General features: G+C 53.7%; 1 protein-coding gene across 5 annotated transcripts in view; it reads left to right on the top strand.

Annotated features, from left to right (window-relative positions):
* Positions 1 to 14,813, top strand: part of DUSP8 (dual specificity phosphatase 8) — a 46,080-nt gene extending 31,267 nt beyond the window's left edge. For all 5 annotated transcript variants that reach the window (XM_041415006.1, XM_041415007.1, XM_041415009.1 and 2 more), the window contains 4 exons: positions 5,983 to 6,149; positions 7,273 to 7,432; positions 7,617 to 7,740; positions 8,114 to 14,813. In XM_041415006.1, coding sequence (XP_041270940.1) covers positions 5,983 to 6,149; positions 7,273 to 7,432; positions 7,617 to 7,740; positions 8,114 to 9,203 — 1,541 coding nt within the window. In that variant the 3' untranslated portion in view covers positions 9,204 to 14,813. The remainder of the gene's footprint in view (positions 1 to 5,982; positions 6,150 to 7,272; positions 7,433 to 7,616; positions 7,741 to 8,113) is intronic.
* The last annotated feature ends 2,128 nt before the right edge of the window (positions 14,814 to 16,941 follow it).

Genomic DNA, 16,941 nt, shown 5'->3' with positions numbered 1-16,941 from the left:
GCTTTCTCATCCTCACTGCCTGGGAAAAAAAAAAAAAAAAGAAAACGAGTCAACAGTGGGGTGATGAAATTTTGTACCAAATGAGGGGATGGTGAAACCTGGGCAGGGGAGTGGAAAAAGAGACTGGTTGAAAACTGGACATCTCTCTCCAATGCACTGAGACGGGAGGGACATGAAAGAGCACCAGCCAGGAGAGGGCAAGCTGGGCAGGCTGCAGAGCACCAGGATTTCACCCGACTTGTGGGAAGGATGCGCAATCAAATGGGCTGTGTCCACATCAGGCATTGCTGGGAGGAATGGGCTGAATCAAAAGGGACTACAGTACCGGGGAAACAGTGAGGATGGAGGCAGGGGGAAAATTCAGACACGTCCCAGGCAGCAGGAAATGCTGACAAAGCCCCGGAGCTCCCTGGAGCACAGTGAGTAAGGGTGGCAGTAAGCAGTGTTTCATCATGCCGCCCGGCTTAGCTGCCGGCACCAACAGGCTCCCACCCAGCACAAGAGTCAGGGGGATGGTGTTTTGCAAAGAGGGATTTTCCCAGCGGCTCTGGGGGTTGATGTGCAGCTCGCCAGGCTCCTCCATTTTCTGTCCTTCAGTTCAACCTGCGGCAGAGATGCTCGGCCGAGCACTAAGGCTCATTGTCATAAGAAGGCTGAGCATAATGCAGGTGAGGGCTGGGCTTTTGTGGGTCCCCCCAGCTCTTGTCATCTCCTGCCGTACCTCCGTTCAGCAAGATGCTTTAACACTTGGGGATGGATGGGTGAGAGTACTGGGAGCAGCATGTCCCCCAGGGGGCTGGGCTGATGAAGAGGGGGTATCCAGGCACCACCATGGCCACCAAGACAACGCGTCAGCGAGGGAGCCATGCCGGCGTGGCGGCTGCTCCAGCAGCAAGCCGAGGCGCGTGCTCGCTTGCATGCCCCGCTGCTCCTTGCCACGTGCCGCCCTGGCAGCAGCTCCCAGCCACCACAGGCATTTTAATGAGAGCTGGGCAGAGCTCTCAGCCCCCTCAGCTGCCAGGAGCTTTAGCGGGGCAGAGGGTCTCCAGCAAAGCACAGGCGCAAAACTCATTGGTGAGGCTGCGGGCTGCCGCAAAACCTCTGGCAGCTGCTTGGGGAGCCGGTCTCTGAACAGCTCTGGCTGCTGCTCTCTAACTCTCATTATTGCAGCCATGAGGGTGGGCTGTAAAACACATCTTTAATACCCCTGCAGGTCTCCTTCTAGCTTCTGGTGTGAGAGCTGGAGGTGAGGAGTGGGGTGTGGCAGCTGCTGGCCCAGGGAGGATTTCCAGCTCTGGATCCCCTCCTTGCTGCCACAAACTGATGCCACAGCAGAGTGACATGTCACCTCTTCCCTGTTTCTTGGTGGGGACCTTTGAGCCTGCAATGCACAGGGGAGGCTGCTGAATAGGACATGCTGCTCAGTGTGTCTCTAAGGAAAATTCTGTGAGACTCATGGGGCTGTTCAAGAGGCATGTGGCTCTTCTGAGCAGTTTTGGTGTCAGGCAGGTGCCCTGGGTGGCCCTTTCACAGCTTCTTGCAGTCAGTGGGGCACAGCATCAAGGCCAGAGCTGTTGGGTTTTTTCAGAGGTGTCTGAAGGAGGTGGTGAGTCCATGGGTCTGGAGAGGAATGTGCGGAGTGCAGCCATCAGAGCAAGGTGTGAGAAGATTTTCAAGCCCCAGCTCTACTTACACCTCCAGCCTAAAAAGATGGCCTCTGTGCAGGGAGGGACACAGGGAACAACAGGGAGCTGGGATATCCATGCTTCATGTGTCCCACACCTTTTTATCCTCAGCAGTGTCTCTGTTAGCATCTCATGCAGCTTAATGGATTGTAAATCCCTAAAGCTAAGGCTTACCACCAGAAGAAAATAATGCCACACCACATCCCTGTCCCTAGTCAGGACTTTGTCACCCTCTATGTCACCTTCTCTGCACCACCACTGCTGCCCAGCCTTGGCAGAGAAGGGCACAGTGCAACTTGCAGGTGACAGATTTTGCCTGTGATGTTGTAAGTGACCCAGCTATGACTAGGATTTCCCCAAAAACCACCTGAAGGTGACAGCCAGGGCAGTGGAGGGTCCCCCAGCTTTGTGAGGGTCCCAGCTCAGGAGTGCAACACCTCTGTTCTTACATCTTGCAATCTCTCTCCATGTCTGTTTTTGTTCCTTTTGGCTGCAGCTGTCTCAGGGCAGGCAGGCACTGGTGCAGGGCCTGGCAGAGGGCCTCCTCCCTGTGCAGTGTGCTGCTGGAGGGGAGGAGTCACACGGCTCCCAACAGTTGCAGCAGTGCAGGTACCACAGGAGCCTGCTCAAAGATGCTGCTGGCATCTTCCCCCTGGCCTGATGGACAGGCCTGGGGAGATTCCCAGGCTCTTTGCCTTCCCTCTGCAGTGTCTGTTCTCACAATAAATCAAATTTCACTGGGTGGTTATCATAGATGTTCAGCTGGAAAATGCGCAGAGGGGAGGGCCTGGCAAAGATGGGCATAGGGGAGAAGTTGTGATGTTTTCCCCTCTCCTCTGTTTGACAGAGGGGCCATGCAGAGCAGGGCTGGGGGGCTGGCCCAGAGGGGTCTCTGCAGGACACAGCAGGAGGTGGAAGGGTGGTCAGCACCCTGTGAGTGAAACCTTGGGGGAGGGAGATACAAGGTCTCTGTTGTTGCACTTTTCTGGCGCTAAGTTGCTGCAGCACCCTGTGCCTCAGTGTGATTCTCACTTGCAGGAGGGTGATTTTCACTCCCTAGGTCTCCTAGAACCTGCCTGATGCTGGTTCTTGGCTCCTCTTTCCTCCATTTTCAGCAGCAGCAGTGAAAGAATCCCCATTTTTGTTCTGGTTCCGTTCCCTTCCAGTTCCCACTCCTCTTCCTGGGCACAATCTGTGCCTCAGTTAATTGCAGTAGGCAGGCAGACAGTGTTTTTTCCAGGGAATGGTTTTAAGAATGCTCCATGCTGGAACCATGAGCAGCTCACTGGGCCACGCCACACAAGGACCAGCTCCTCCCCAACAAGCCCTCACCAGGGTAGGGGAGCATCCAGAAGAAACCAGAGATCCCCAAACACCCACTCCATGACAGATACAAATCCTTCCTGAGCTTAATTCCACACATGCCAAGAGAAATGGTGCTCCTGGCACAAGCATTGTGAATAAAAGAGAAAAGGCCAGAACTGGTGCTACCCTGGCTCCTCACCTCATTGTGCTCTGCTGCTCCCTCCCAGCAAAACCTGGGATCCATGGCCTGGGGCATAGAGGGGAGGGAAGCCCAAGTATCACTTGGAGCCCGGCCAGGGACATTCACTGCCTTTGGGATTGTTTGAAGAGCTGCTTCACTTTCTAAAAATGAAAGGCACTCTGGAGCAGCCGCTGCAGGGTGGGGTGAGCGTCGCTTCCATGTTGGGATGGTGTCAAGTACCTGGCCCCATCTTTAGGGTTTCCCCCAAGCCCAGACTGCCCTCAGCAGCTGCAGGTATGGGGAAGATGAGGACAGGGGGGCTGGAGCATGCCCGGACTCCCGGACACAGGGTTGAGGCTTTGCTTAGGACAAGTGAGGTGAGCTATGGGCATCATGTCAGGTGTCAGCATCCTCCAGTTGTGGCAGCCTGCCCAGGTAGGCTCTGCAGCTGAGGGTGCTGCTGCCACTTCCCAAACATCCCTGCCCTCCTTACAGCCCCCTTAGCACCTGCCTGGAGTTCCCCAAGCAGGGCTGGCAGAGGATCTGCTGCCAGCTGAGTGTGGTGGACACAGGCAGTGGGCAGAGAGCAGCATGCCCTGACCTGCTTGAACTATGAGATCATCTTAAAGAGCCATACAAACCCATCCACTGCCCTGGGCAGCTCCTGGTGGATGTGAGTACAAGAGGCTGGACACCTATGGCCCAGAGCAGGCACTGATCCTTGGGGCTGCATTTGTGTACGCCCTGCTCCCCAAAAACATGCTGTGTTCCTTCAGAAAAAATCCCATGTTTCACACAAAAATCCCATGTTTCAGAAAAAATCCCATGTTTCTATTCTTGGGGTCAGATCTGTGCCCCACTCAAACTCAGGTGCTGCAGGCTTCTCTAGAGGCAAGTGAAGGAAACACTTCCCAAGGGTTTCTGCCCCAGCATACCCCAGGCATCAGCACGGGGCAAAGCAGGGAGGTCGCATGTGTCCATGCAGAGCTCTGGCTAGTGAGGGACAGTCCTTGGCAATGGGACCACAGTGCAGGCATGAGCAGTAACCAGAGCTATGCTGCACCTGTGCTGGGCCTCCTGCTTTTGCTCTGATTTAATGTCCCAGTTGAGGGGTGATGTCATTTCGGAGGGAGCAAGAGAAAAGGAAGTGCTGGAAAAGATAAGGTGCTTTAACTCTACCCCTCCTGTCTTGACTAGGTTTTAAAGCTGGGAGGTGTGTTAGCTGCCAGACAAGAAAACAGAGGGGACGAAAGAGGTTTGTTGAAGGACACCTTCTCCTTAAGCCAGTGAGAGCTTACACCAGGAGATGCTGAGATGGAGTGTAATGGAGGACCTTGGATGTTCCCAAGTAGTGTGAGCATGATTTTGTGCACTGCTTTGGCTTCTCCATCACCTTCATCTCACAAACATGTTAGATGGCTTGTCTGCAGCACCAGTCATGCTTTTCTAGAGCGTGGGTGCCACACCAGCAGCCAGAAAGGTGCTCCAGGAGGATCAGCAGAAATGTTGCCAAAATGCTGGAGAAGGCAGCATAAATTGAGAGCATGCCAAGGCTGCCCTGCTTCCAAAGGGAAGAGGGACTGGCTCGTTAAAAGGTCTTGTTCAGCTGTGGAGATGGGCCAGGGATTCTCAGGGTGCTCAGTCCAGACACTTGGGCTTTCAAAAGGATCTCGTGGGAGCATAATGGTCCCTTTGGCAGTCAAGCCCCCAAGTCCTCTCTGCCCTTTGGGTGATGTCAAGCTGCATCTGCTCATTCGCATAACTGGGAAAACCTCAAGGGAGACTTGAGGCAGATATGACTCAAGCTCCTCTCCATTGCATGAAGCTGCCACCCAGATGTCCTCAGCTGGAGAGGAGTGGAATTAGGCTATTGCTAGCCAGACCTGGCTTTGCCCTGGAGTACCGGATCAGCAAGTGAGAGCAAATCAGGATCAGTGGTCTTATGCAACTGTGCAGGACATGCAACAGCACCAGGGGTTTTCCAGCTCTCCTTGCTGCCCTCTGTGCAAGCTGGGCAAGACTTGCAGCCCTGCTCAAGCTTTCAGGACTGGCTCTCAGGCTTTTGACCATGCCAGACACTGTGACAATACCTCTGGCTGTCACATGCCAGCTACTGCAACCTCGGCTGGGGGTTTTCTTTCAACACTGGGCTTCAAGATGCTCAAGCTGAGTGTGACTGCCCAGCAGCTTGGTGCAGTAAACTGGACACTGCTTGCTGTCACATTCATCAAGGTCAGATCATGAAAAACAGCAGTGGCCTGCAAGTAGCATTATGCCACCATGATGCGGCAGAAATCATGGGCTTGGCAGGGCTGGGCAGAGAAGGCATCTCTCAGAAATCACGATGTGCAAGTGTAGCCAGTGCAGCAAGGTTTGGGCTGACCTCTCAGACCCCAGGAGCTTTGCATCTCAGGGGGTTGGCTTGTCGTCATCCTGCCCTGATGGATTTTGGTATCAAAATGTGACCCTGTCCTCAGAATAGTAGGGAGTCAAGAAAAGGACTGTCTCTTCCTGTTATTTGTCTGAATGAAGTTGAGAAGAGCCAGCTTCATTGGCGAGGGTGTGGGATGCCTCACGTGTGCATTAATATCCAGCTGTGACAGGGAAACGTTGGGGCTGGTTCTGCATTCCTTTCTCTGTGTGTGTGTGTCATGGCCATCACAATGTATGTGCACTGGTTGGTGGTGACTGTTGGCTTGTTGCTCCTGGAGGTTCTGTTCTCAGGGCTGCAGGGTTATCACCACTTTGTGCCCAGCTACTGATGACCTCGGCCATGCTGCTCCAAGCTCACTGTCCCCATTTTCTCCACAGGAGGCTTTGCCACCTTCTCATCCTGCTTCCCAGGGCTCTGTGAGGGGAAGCCAGCTGCCATCCTGCCGATGAGCATCTCCCAGCCATGCCTGCCTGTGGCCAACGTTGGCCCCACGCGCATCCTGCCACATCTCTACCTGGGCTCCCAGAAGGATGTCCTGAACAAGGTACAGCCCTCTTGAGGGCACACATCTGCCCTCTACCATTGGGGACCCCAGTCATGCAGAGGGATGAAGGTATTAAGGATTTCTCTCCTTCCCAGTGGGAAGACCACACAGTGCCCTTTAAAAGGTGCCGGAAAGGCTGTTCTGTGATGTCACACCAGGGAAGGAATTTTGTTTAAAGGAAAAGTAATGATGAGAAGAAAGAAAGAGGAATTGCAGTTAAAGTGCTGCCAAGCATCTGCCTACTGCAGCCATGAGGGAGCCAGCCAGGCATCCTCATCCATGGCAGGCCAGGAGGGGGACGGATCATGACACCAGACTGGAGTTGGAGACAGAAGGGAGGGAGTGAGAAATTATGTACAGGGAGTAGAAGGAAATGAAGGAAAAAGATTACAAGAATGTGAGCCTGTGAGCTGGACTGGCTCCATCAACCCTGCTGAAAGGGCAGGAACAGGCCACTGGAGACCTAGGGCTGAAATCCTGCGGCCAAAATCCTGAGGAACCAATGCCAGGCAGGGAAATCAATGGTTTCCTTTCCTCCCCACTTCCTTGGAGGGTTTTGTTCACGTTTTGGAACTGTGTTTTCTGCCATCCCCACAATGTGGCCACGTGCTGGAGAAGAGAAGCACTGCCCACGCAAGGCCTCACTCTGTTGCCTATGGATAGAGCTTCTTCTGGCCACATTGGTTAACGCAGGGTGCTGCCAGTGACTCACTCCATCCTGTTAGTGAGATGTCTCCTTTCTCCCTCAGCTGATACTTTCACAGCGTTCAGACAGAGTTTTTGCTAATTTTCTTTCTTGTATTGTCCTATTCCTCTCATACTGTGGTTGCTGGGTTTTTCCTTCTGGAACCCCTTTCCAGGTGCCTTTGGCCTTGCCCACTTTACTTGAACCAAAATAAAGATCTGCTGAGGTTCAAACCTGTGTCATCTAAATTGACACGACCTTTTCAGCTGGTCTCTGCTGTATTGTCATCATATTATCAACTAGGCCAAGGCAGCACTAGGAGACCCACAGGAGAAATTGCTGGGATGGGAAAAGGCAGGGAGTGTGCATGGCAAGAGACCTTCAGTATGTGATGTGGGCTGAATTCAACTGATCATTTGATGGCTTCTTTCCCACCAGGACCTGATGACACAGAACGGGATAAGCTATGTCCTAAATGCCAGCAACTCCTGTCCCAAGCCAGACTTCATCTGTGATAGTCACTTCATGCGCATTCCTGTCAATGACAACTACTGTGAGAAGCTGCTTCCCTGGCTGGACAAGTCCATTGAGTTCATTGGTGAGCTTTTCTTATGGTTGCAGACTCTCCAGTCCTCAGCCTTCACAACCTGAACTCTTCTGTCCTCCCTGGTCTTGCTCGCAGCTGTTGTCCTCTCACACAAAGGGGCTGGGGTTTTGGGAGGGAGGCTGGAACCATTTTGCTCACCATCATTGTTCTCTCTGTTTCTTCTGCCATGCTCCAGACAAAGCGAAGGTGTCCAGCTGCCAGGTGATTGTGCACTGCTTGGCTGGGATCTCCCGGTCAGCCACCATTGCCATCGCCTACATCATGAAGACCATGGGTATGTCATCAGATGATGCTTACAGGTGAGTTTTCCCCTGAGGGTACCGGGGGGGTTATGCCAGTATGCTTCATTCCAAGGAAGGGAAGCAGGCTGAGCCCAGAAGGAGAGGGTCAGGGCTCCTTGAAGCTCTCTCTTGCCTTGGCTGGGTCCCAGTAAAACCAAACCAAACCCTCCATCATAAAATGCATGCAACAAGGAATGGTAGGGAGTGGGGAGGCAGTCCCAGCTCTAATTCTCAGGCATCTCAAGGCCCCATGGTTCCCCAAGATCCTTTTCTGTGGAGGGTCTGGTCAGAAGGTTCTTGATGATGCCTCTTCTCCCTAAAGAGGCTGAGAGAGTAGGGGTGGCCTACTGAAGGACCAAGCACCAACGGGGCTGTCTGTGCCTCCCGGCAGGTTTGTTAAGGACCGTCGCCCATCCATCTCGCCCAACTTCAACTTCCTGGGTCAGCTCCTGGAGTACGAGAGGAGCCTGAAGCTCCTCAAGGCCCTGAAGTCAAAGGGCGACTGGAGCGAGGGGGACACGCAGCAGGACCCAGCAGAGGTGGCTGAGAGCAGCCGGCATCCCCTAACACCTACCTCAGAGAAGGCCGAGGATGTGCCGAGGAGCAGCGGCTCGGCATCCCCCACCAGTGACCCCGAGCGGCAGGGCGGGACCCCAAAGGTCCTGTCACCCACCACCCTGCAGCAGGGGCTCAATGGCCTGCACCTCTCCTCCGAGCGCATCCAGGACACCAACCGCCTGAAGCGCTCCTTCTCCCTGGACATCAAGTCTGCCTACTCCCCCGGCCTGCGGCAGGACCCCCCTGGGCCCCCTGGACCTGGGGAAGCCCCCAAACTCTGCAAGCTGGACAGCCCCTCGGGCTCGGGCAGCCTCAGCCCCTTCTCCCCAGGGGCGGACAGCCCCGACCGGCCCACGGGGCCCGAGCTGCTGCTGGAGGCCAAGGTGAGGCAGCGGCGGAAGCACCGGCACGCGGCGGGCTCGCCGGCCCACGGGCTCAGCCTCAACGTCGGCGGGACCTGCGCCACACGCAAGAGCCCCGGCGCCGAGGACGGGCTGCCGCCGCGGCTCAGCCAGCCGCCCTCCGCGCCCGGCGCCACCACCGCTGCCTGGAGCGGGGTGCACCTGGAGTCCCCCGGCGCTGCCTCGGGCGAGGCTGGCTGGTACTTCGGCAAGGACTCCGGCAGCGCTGGCGGCGGCGGCGGGGGCCTGTTTCCCAGCGCCGGCCCGTACCCGCCGCCGTTCGGCTGCGGCGCGGCGGCGGCCGGGTGCGAGATCAGACTGAGGGACAAGGCGCGGGCCGAGCCACGGGACGGGCGGCACAGCTGGCACGAGGAGGCCGGTGCTGAGAAGCAATTCAAGCGAAGGAGCTGCCAGATGGAATTCGAGGAGACCATGTCCGAGGGCAGGGCTCGGGAAGAGCTGGGCAAAATCAGCAAACAGTCCAGCTTTTCGGGCAGCATGGAGATCATCGAGGTGTCCTGACACTCACCTGGGGTGCCTGGAGACCTGGGACGGGGCTGGGGCGGGGGGATATTTAAGCTGGGGGGAGCGGGAAGGGGGGCGGTGGGGTCGGGGGGTGTATTTATACTTGCGCGTGCGTTTTCGGGAGCGCAAGCGCTGAAACCGAAGCGAAGGTGGACGAGTCTTTCCAGAGTCGGGAAACATAGTGGCGGATGCTTAGTGTCCCTCCTGCACTCACCCTGGTCCTTCCCCACCCATCCCCGGGGCGCCCCAGCCCTCAGAGACCCACACTCAAAATTTGGGCCTAAAACTCAAGTGGGAAGAGTTGGGGAAGTGGCAGGGATTGCAATTTCGGCTGTGGTGATGGGGCACAGCACCTGGAGGGGGGACCACAGCTGCCCCTTCCCTGCACCCTGGTGCACTAAGCATGCTCCGCTGTGTTTCTCTGGCTAAGTATCCTAAAAATGCTGCACTGGAGCAGCCCTATACATATATAAATATATATTATATATAATATAAAGAAAAAAACCCGAAAACACACACACGAAAGAAAAGGTAAATGGTTTTACTGCAATTTTTATTGAGACGTAAATAATATTTCAATTTTTTTGTTTTGTTTTTAATTTATTGAAGCTGTTCATTCTGGCAATGATTTGCAGACAATGTGGGGCGGTACTTTCAGCTCTATTTTTACTGTGTATGGTATTTAAATCTGAAATACGAGTTTCTAAGCAATACCTGAGGCCTGTGGCTCCTTCTATAGTTAATGTCCACAACATAGATTTCCCCCCTTCTCTCTGGGCATATCAACAAGGGGACAGGAGACTCTTCTGGGCACCTTTTCTAGAAATGAACAAGTAAACAAGCAAACCATAAAACCTTCTTATGACACAAACTGAGCCAGAAAACTCTTCTAGAAGCTGCTGCCTCTTCTTCCCACCTTGGTCTCTATTTGTTTCTCCTCATCTCCATCCCAGCCATTACCACCATCCCAGCCATCATCCCATCCTAGGCATTGTCCCCATCCTGGCCATCACCCAATCCTAGTCATACCCCCTCTCCTCCTCTCCCCTCCTTTTAGCTGCCCATCCTTGCTGGAGGGGGAAAGGTGGGAGTCACCTAAAGCGGATGGAAGGCTGCGGGATGTCACCTCCAGCTGCATGGGGAAGGTGTCGGAAGCTGCCTCAGCAGAGGGAGGGACGCGAGGCTGGTGGTAGTTGGGATTTCTTGTTGGGAGGTGTCTTGCCTGCCTGCCCCAGCCCTTCAGCTCCCCCTCACCTCAGCTACCTTGCTTGGGAAGTATGGGCACCACTCTCCCTTTGGGGGCAGCGGTTCTTCTGGCTTCCCACATCCTTTGTTTCACATCCAAGAAGCTCAGGCGGAGCGTGTTTGCAGGTGCCGGGACTCTCCCGGTCCTGCTGCCCTCCAGGCCAGCTCCCCTCCATCCAGTGGATGATAGGCTGTCCAGACATGAAGCTCTGCAAGCACATGGAGGGGCACAAGTGACTTATTTCTGGAGATGGTTGGCTGCTTCCTCCCATCTGGTGGGAAGCCAAGCCTTTGCCCCCAAACCCCAATGTCAGGATTGCTGAGAAGCTGCTTTCTGAAGCTGGAGGCACTGAGCTGCCTCCCCTGCAAAGCACATCTCTCCCTGCAGCTCTCTTTGCTTTCTCCCTTGTCTCGCACTAGTTTGCAAAGCTGATACCTCAGGGGTCTGTGTTCGTGCGTGTCTGTGTCCTGTGTCATCCTTGGAGTGTTGTTTCTTTTTTTCTTTTCTGGGTCCACATGGTTTCTCTCCCTTTCCCTTGTTCCTCCTCTTGTCATTCGTTTCTATCTTTAAATCAAACTACCCGTGACAAAACCAAATGATCTCAGGTTTAAAACTGAACATAAAGCAGAGGCGTGAGGAGCTGCAATCACACGAGGAGGGGCTGCTCGCTTCAGCTCGTTGCTTCCTCAGCCACCTCTGTGTTTGCAGTTGAGGCAAGTCTCCCTGGAGACTCCTTGCTCTCTTCCGGCTTTAGTTTTTCTGGTTTTCCACAGAGCTATTTGGTGAGATGCTGGGGACCCCCACATGCTCCTGGTGTGGCAGGGAGGAATGGGGGTGGATGAAGAGCCAGGGACCACCTGCTCTTCTGCTCTTCTCCCCACATCACATTTGATGAGAGTGAGAGATCTCATAGTCAGTCCTGAAAAGCCTACCACCACCTATCATTGCCTCCAGCAACCACCTCACACCTGCTCAGTGTTGCCAACCTGAACATTGCTCTCTTCTCATCATGAAGCAGTGATGACACTATTTGCTAAGCTCCCTTTCTGGACTCCAGAAGGCCTTTAGGTCCACCCCATGAGCCAGGCAGCTATTTCAGGAGCTCCACTTGCAGCAGGCTGTCCTAAGTAGGCATCAATGTCAAGTCCAAGGAGGGAGAAGAAAAAGGCTTCATCCTTCCTCTGGTGCCTTCTCACTGGGCAGAGTGTTACTGTCACCTGCCTCCTGTCCAAGGAGTCTGGTCCTCCTTCCCCTTCTGCTGACCTCAGTGGTGGCATCTCTTCCCAAGCATGCCAGTGGTGATTGTCTGCTGATCTCTGCCCAGTAGCACTCAGTCCCTGCCCATCCCATAGTCCTCCAGGGTTGGTGCCAACATGGACTTACTGAGCTCAGGTCAGGCAAGTTGCTGGCAGGAGCTGGTGTAGCTTTGAGCAATGGAGAGAGGCTTAAATGGCTTCCCAAGGGATGTAATAGAAGGGACAACAGGTGGCCAAAACCAGGTGGGGAGATGAGACAAAGCACTAGCTCCCATCTAATTCCTCCTGTTAAGTGACACAGTGTGTTGCAAGCACAAAAAAGCAGATTGGGCTGCTGACCTAAAGTCAGGAAGGAGAGGACGCATGTTGTAAATGAGATCCTGAATGTCTGCGAAGAGGCAGTGGTTAGCTTTTTGTCATCTACACTCTGCCACCATCTGGATGCTTCTGAGACTTGTTTGAGGTTTTACACACTGTGGACTCCTCTCTTCTCTGAAACCAGAACAAAGATAAGTATATTTTAAGATTTGTAGATCATAGATATTCCTGACCCACCTCTGCAGCCTTTGCATTCATCCCTCTCCTATACATTGGGCATGTGCATCAGAAACCCTCATATATACAATATTTTAAGTCTATATCCAGAAAATAAGCCTTGATGGAGCAGCCCTGCCCAAGTGTTTCCTGCCCATCCTGACCCAAAACCTTCAGGGTCACCAAGTGGCTTGCAATTTATTTTTTTTTTTTAATCAAACTCTGTCTAATGAACCACTTTGGCCATGAGTCAGAGAGCTGTGAATTGTCACGGGGAAGGATGTGCCGGGTGGTAATCCTCCACATCATCTGTCAGCCAAGTCTTTTTTGTGGGCTCTCACAGCCAGCTGACCCTTCCCAAAGCCTCACTGGAACCAAAAGTCACCTTTCCAAGCCAGTCTGATGAGGGTGCATTCATTTGTACGGACCTACAGGGGCAGAAGTGTGAGCACAGGAGAGGAAAGGTCTCTTCTTTCAAGGGAGGAACCAACAAAGCTGCTGAGTGGCCGATGGCAGTGGCAATGCCTGCACTTTCCACTGAGCAAATCACAGCTCTCCTTCGAACTGGGAAGGACATTTTGCTCCTTTCCCTCCAGCCTCTGCCTGTCCTAAGGGCTGAGCCTCCCGGCCACGTCTGTCCCAGCTGAGCAAAGCTGGCAGGAGGGCAGTGATCAGGTTGGCAACACTGAGCCAGAGGCTTGGGTCAGAGCAGGCTCGTCCCTGGCCTCAGCAGCATCCCCAGACCCTGCTGCTTTCCCAGCCCTTCTGTTTGTCTGCTTGTTTCTTTGGATGTCCATCCCCCTGACATCTGCCCCTTAGGAGACAATGCCCCTCAGAAACCCTTCCTGCTGTCCCCTTTCCCCTCCCATTCTTAATACTAATGATAATAAGCTATCAGTGTTGTCATTGCAATCTATGAATGATAGATTTGAGTATTTATGATTATTATTATAATTATTATGGTTATGATTCTGTACTTTTTTGCTTCTTACTCTTTGTATGTTGCTCTTTGTTTCTCTGTTGTGAATAAAAGCAAGGCCCCATCTCACCTTCTCTCTGCTCCCCGCAGCCTGGCTGTGGCTGACTCGGCACAACTCCTGGCTGCCCCAAGCCTCAGGAGGCAAACCCTTGTCAGAGGAGCTGGAGGGAGGTGCTTCCTAAGGATATAAAGGCACCCAAACCCGGGGCAGATCCGTTCTCTTAACTCTTCCCTTCCCTTCCCTTCCTGCAGCTCCTCTCCCCCATACAGGTTCCTGCTCATCTTTGCAAGAGGCAGGAACCCACTGGCACCAACATCAGAGCATTAAATGGCAAAAGCTTAAAGCTTTAAGGAGCATTGGCCAGGCATTCCAGTTCATGGAATCAGCTCCCTCCAGGTGATGGTACTCTCACCTTCTTCAGCTGGCTGCAGCTGCAGGCTGCATCTTCACCCACAGGGGCTTCTTGCTCTGGCATCGCAGCTGCTTTGCAAAGCTGCCCTGCTCAGCTGAGCCCGGGACATTGGCTGCTGCTTTAGCCACATGCCCTGGGCTTCCTGGGCTTGAGTGTCCTCCTCATGCTGGTGGTTCCCCTTCCCAGGAGAAGTACAGCCTGGGGAAGACACATGGACAGTGCTAGAGCAAGCCCAGTGGCAGAGCCACAGGGAGACATGTGAGATGCCTCCGGTACCTGGAGGGATTTAGACAGGCTGGGAATAGCTCCCAGCATGGGACTTGGTGTGGTCTTTATCAAACACTGTTAAATCGTGGTGTCATGAGCAGGTCATGAGAGGCTGCTGCTGGTTTTTTGCACCCATTGCCTGTGCTCCTGGTACAACCTGGAGCTTTCCAGATGACTGTAAGGTGTAGGAGGAGACATTAGGGGAAGGGAAGAGGACCCCCATCTGCACTGTGGTACAAAACACTCCCTGTACTGTGCCAGCCCCGTGAAGAGTCATTTTAATTTGCAGGGTTTAACACTGCCCTTCTCCAAGTGGCCCAGGCACAGTTTCTTGTCTCTGTCATGACTTCGCTTTGTCATGGGTTGGAGTCCTTCTCATCATGCTGTGCTGAACACATTTCCAAGGTTGCTCTGAGACCACACTGGAGAGGAGAGAGCTCAGGTCTCACCCCTCTCTTGGGGAACCCTGGTAGAATGTCTGTTGGGGTCCCAGTCCAGCATCACCCTTCCTACCTCACCTGCCTTTGGAGCAGCCGTGGACAGGGAGGGAGCAGGCAGGTTCCGACCATGCCGGGACTGACCCTCTTCTCCCTTCCTCATCCCTGTAGGATCAGACCCTTCCTCAGCAAGCACAACACAGAGAGGGGGTCTGTACCCACCCTGGTGTACCTGGGGACTCCCAAGCGTGGAAGAGAGGGTCTGGCCTCCAGCCCCACCACACTCCCTTCCTCGCTGTCCATTTGGCCAGTGCCGGCGTCGGACCCGGGGAGACACCCTGCCCCTGCCTCGTCTTTATTTATTTATTACCAGAGGCTGTAAACAGCAGTGCTTTTCTACCCTCTACTTTCTTTTCCTTTCTTTTGTATTTTGGAACAACGTGTTGTAATAAATACCCAAATAGGTGTTTTAACAGCTGGTGTCAGCCTTGGTTTTTGAGGTTCAGACTTTCTCAGGATGGGGCTCTTTGGGAGTTTGGGGAGGGTAGTGGACTTTTGTTTGCAGTGATGGGGCCTAGAGCTGGTGGAGAGCTGGACATAGAGGCAGACCTGGACACAGACAGACCGGGATGCACAGCCAGAGCCGTGTCTACGTATAGGGCCCAGCAGCTGAAAGCTGCAGCTGGACTAATTCAAAGCAGAAATAAGGCTCGTGGTTGAGAGAGTAGTGGCATAAAAATTAATTGGGGCATTCATGGGCACTCAGACTGCAAACTGACACTCTAGGAGTTCTGAAGCTGTAGTCAGGTGCCTAAGCATCCCCTTTCTAATGGAAAGGATTGTCCAAGTCCTTCTCTAGATGGAAACACACATGTAGGTAATGGCACAGATTGCCATGCTAAAGAGCACAAAGACATGGAGTGTTTGCATGGAAATATACTATTGTTGGTGTTATTACTATTATTATTATTATTATTTTGCTTCCTAGCTGTGCTCTGCTCCCACCTGGCTCCTAACATAATAGCAACATGTAGCCACACACTTGCTGTGCACTACAGCAAAACCCTATAAACATTCCCTGCTCATCCATGGCCAACTGAGCCATGCTGTGCTCAGGGTGCAGCTGGCAGGAGCCAAGCAGCAGCCCCATTTTGACTGGACTGTGCTCAAGTGGAAGCTGATGGAGGCATTTCCCTGCTCCCCCCTGCAGCAGGTTTTCTTTGGAGAGAGGAGAAGGCGCGAGCAGGCTCCCTGCAGTTCTGGCTCCAGAAAGCCTCAGCACTTATTGATGTGTATGCAGAAGGGACATCCATCCTCACAGCTGCTTTCCACAGGCTGGGCTAAACCCCTGTGTCTTTTATAAATTCATTCCTCCTATCCAGCTGCAATTGCTGGGTGTTTTGTAAAGCTTCACAAAACTACTGCCATCACCTGCTGTTGGGGTGGAAGCTCAGTATGAAGCTTTGGCCTCCTGTGCATCTGACACCCCTAGCAGCTCCAGAGAGGCTGTTTGTCCTCCTCTCTCAACCACTTGCTGCCATGTGTGACATGGGAAGGGACAATTATTTAATAGAGAACCATGAACACTCCTCCCATCTCCTTCCCGATTTACCTGCCCCTGGCTTAGTTTTTCCAAACTCACTACCCTGGGGAAGAGTAGTGCTGCAGTAGAGTCCCCAGAGTTGACATCTTTTGTCACTATCTCCACAGGCACAATTAAATCCTCTCATGTTTCAGAGAGACAGGGGCCAGGGGACTGGCAGCAGCACCCAGGTGGGAGGAAACCCAGGTGAAGCTGCTCTTAGCTGGGGCTGGGGCTGTAAGTGTGTGGAGGCTCTGTCCCCTGGCAGAGGCACCCATGGGTGTGCAGCCAGCAGAGTTTCCTCCCCTCTCCTCTTGTTCCTCATGGTTCGCATGGCAGAAACCATTACTGCAATGAGAAACCCAGGAACGTCCTTTTTCCAGCTCTCTGGCTTTTATTGACTCAGAAAGGCTGCCAAGCCTATAAATAAATGTTCCTTGAGCTAAATATAGCAGCCACTGAAATAGGCTGCTGGCTATTTATTTAGCTTGTGGCCTCTTTGAAAGCTTGCCAGTCCATACTGCCTTTACCTTCATGCCGTCCCACCCGGGGCTGTGGCCACCCACCACGGGGGCATGGCTGAGTCAGCACGGGGAGAAGGGGTCACAAAAAGTCAGCCCCAGCCCTGCAGAGCTGGAGGGCCAGGGTGACAGGGTCTGGCAGCTGGAGGAGCTTTGGCACCCTGTACCCCTGCCCAGAGAGCTGGGGGTCCTCAGGAAGGACATTTGCTGGAGCAGTCGGGCAGGGGCTGAACCAGTCACAAGCCAGTTTCCTCTCCTGTGAGGACTTGGTGTCTTTTTCCAGCACCAGAGCCTGGAAAAGAGAATCTATCTATCTATCATATCCCCAGGCTTTCTAGCATTAGGTGGTGTGCATTGCTTTTCCACACTTAGCAGGAGCACAGAGCTGCTGTATGTTAGGACACTTAGGACAGCCAGGGGCATGAATTGACCTCCACCCTTGCACCCCTACTTGAGCACCCCAGGACACCCAAACTCATAAGCTGTGCTGTGGCTCTGAT

Source organism: Onychostruthus taczanowskii, unplaced genomic scaffold (assembly GCF_017590055.1).
Source record: "Onychostruthus taczanowskii isolate IOZ18803 unplaced genomic scaffold, ASM1759005v1 scaffold49, whole genome shotgun sequence".
NCBI classification, from domain to species: Eukaryota; Metazoa; Chordata; class Aves; order Passeriformes; family Passeridae; genus Onychostruthus; species Onychostruthus taczanowskii.
Note: the sequence above shows the minus strand (reverse complement) of the source record. Positions and strands in the feature narration are given on the sequence as shown.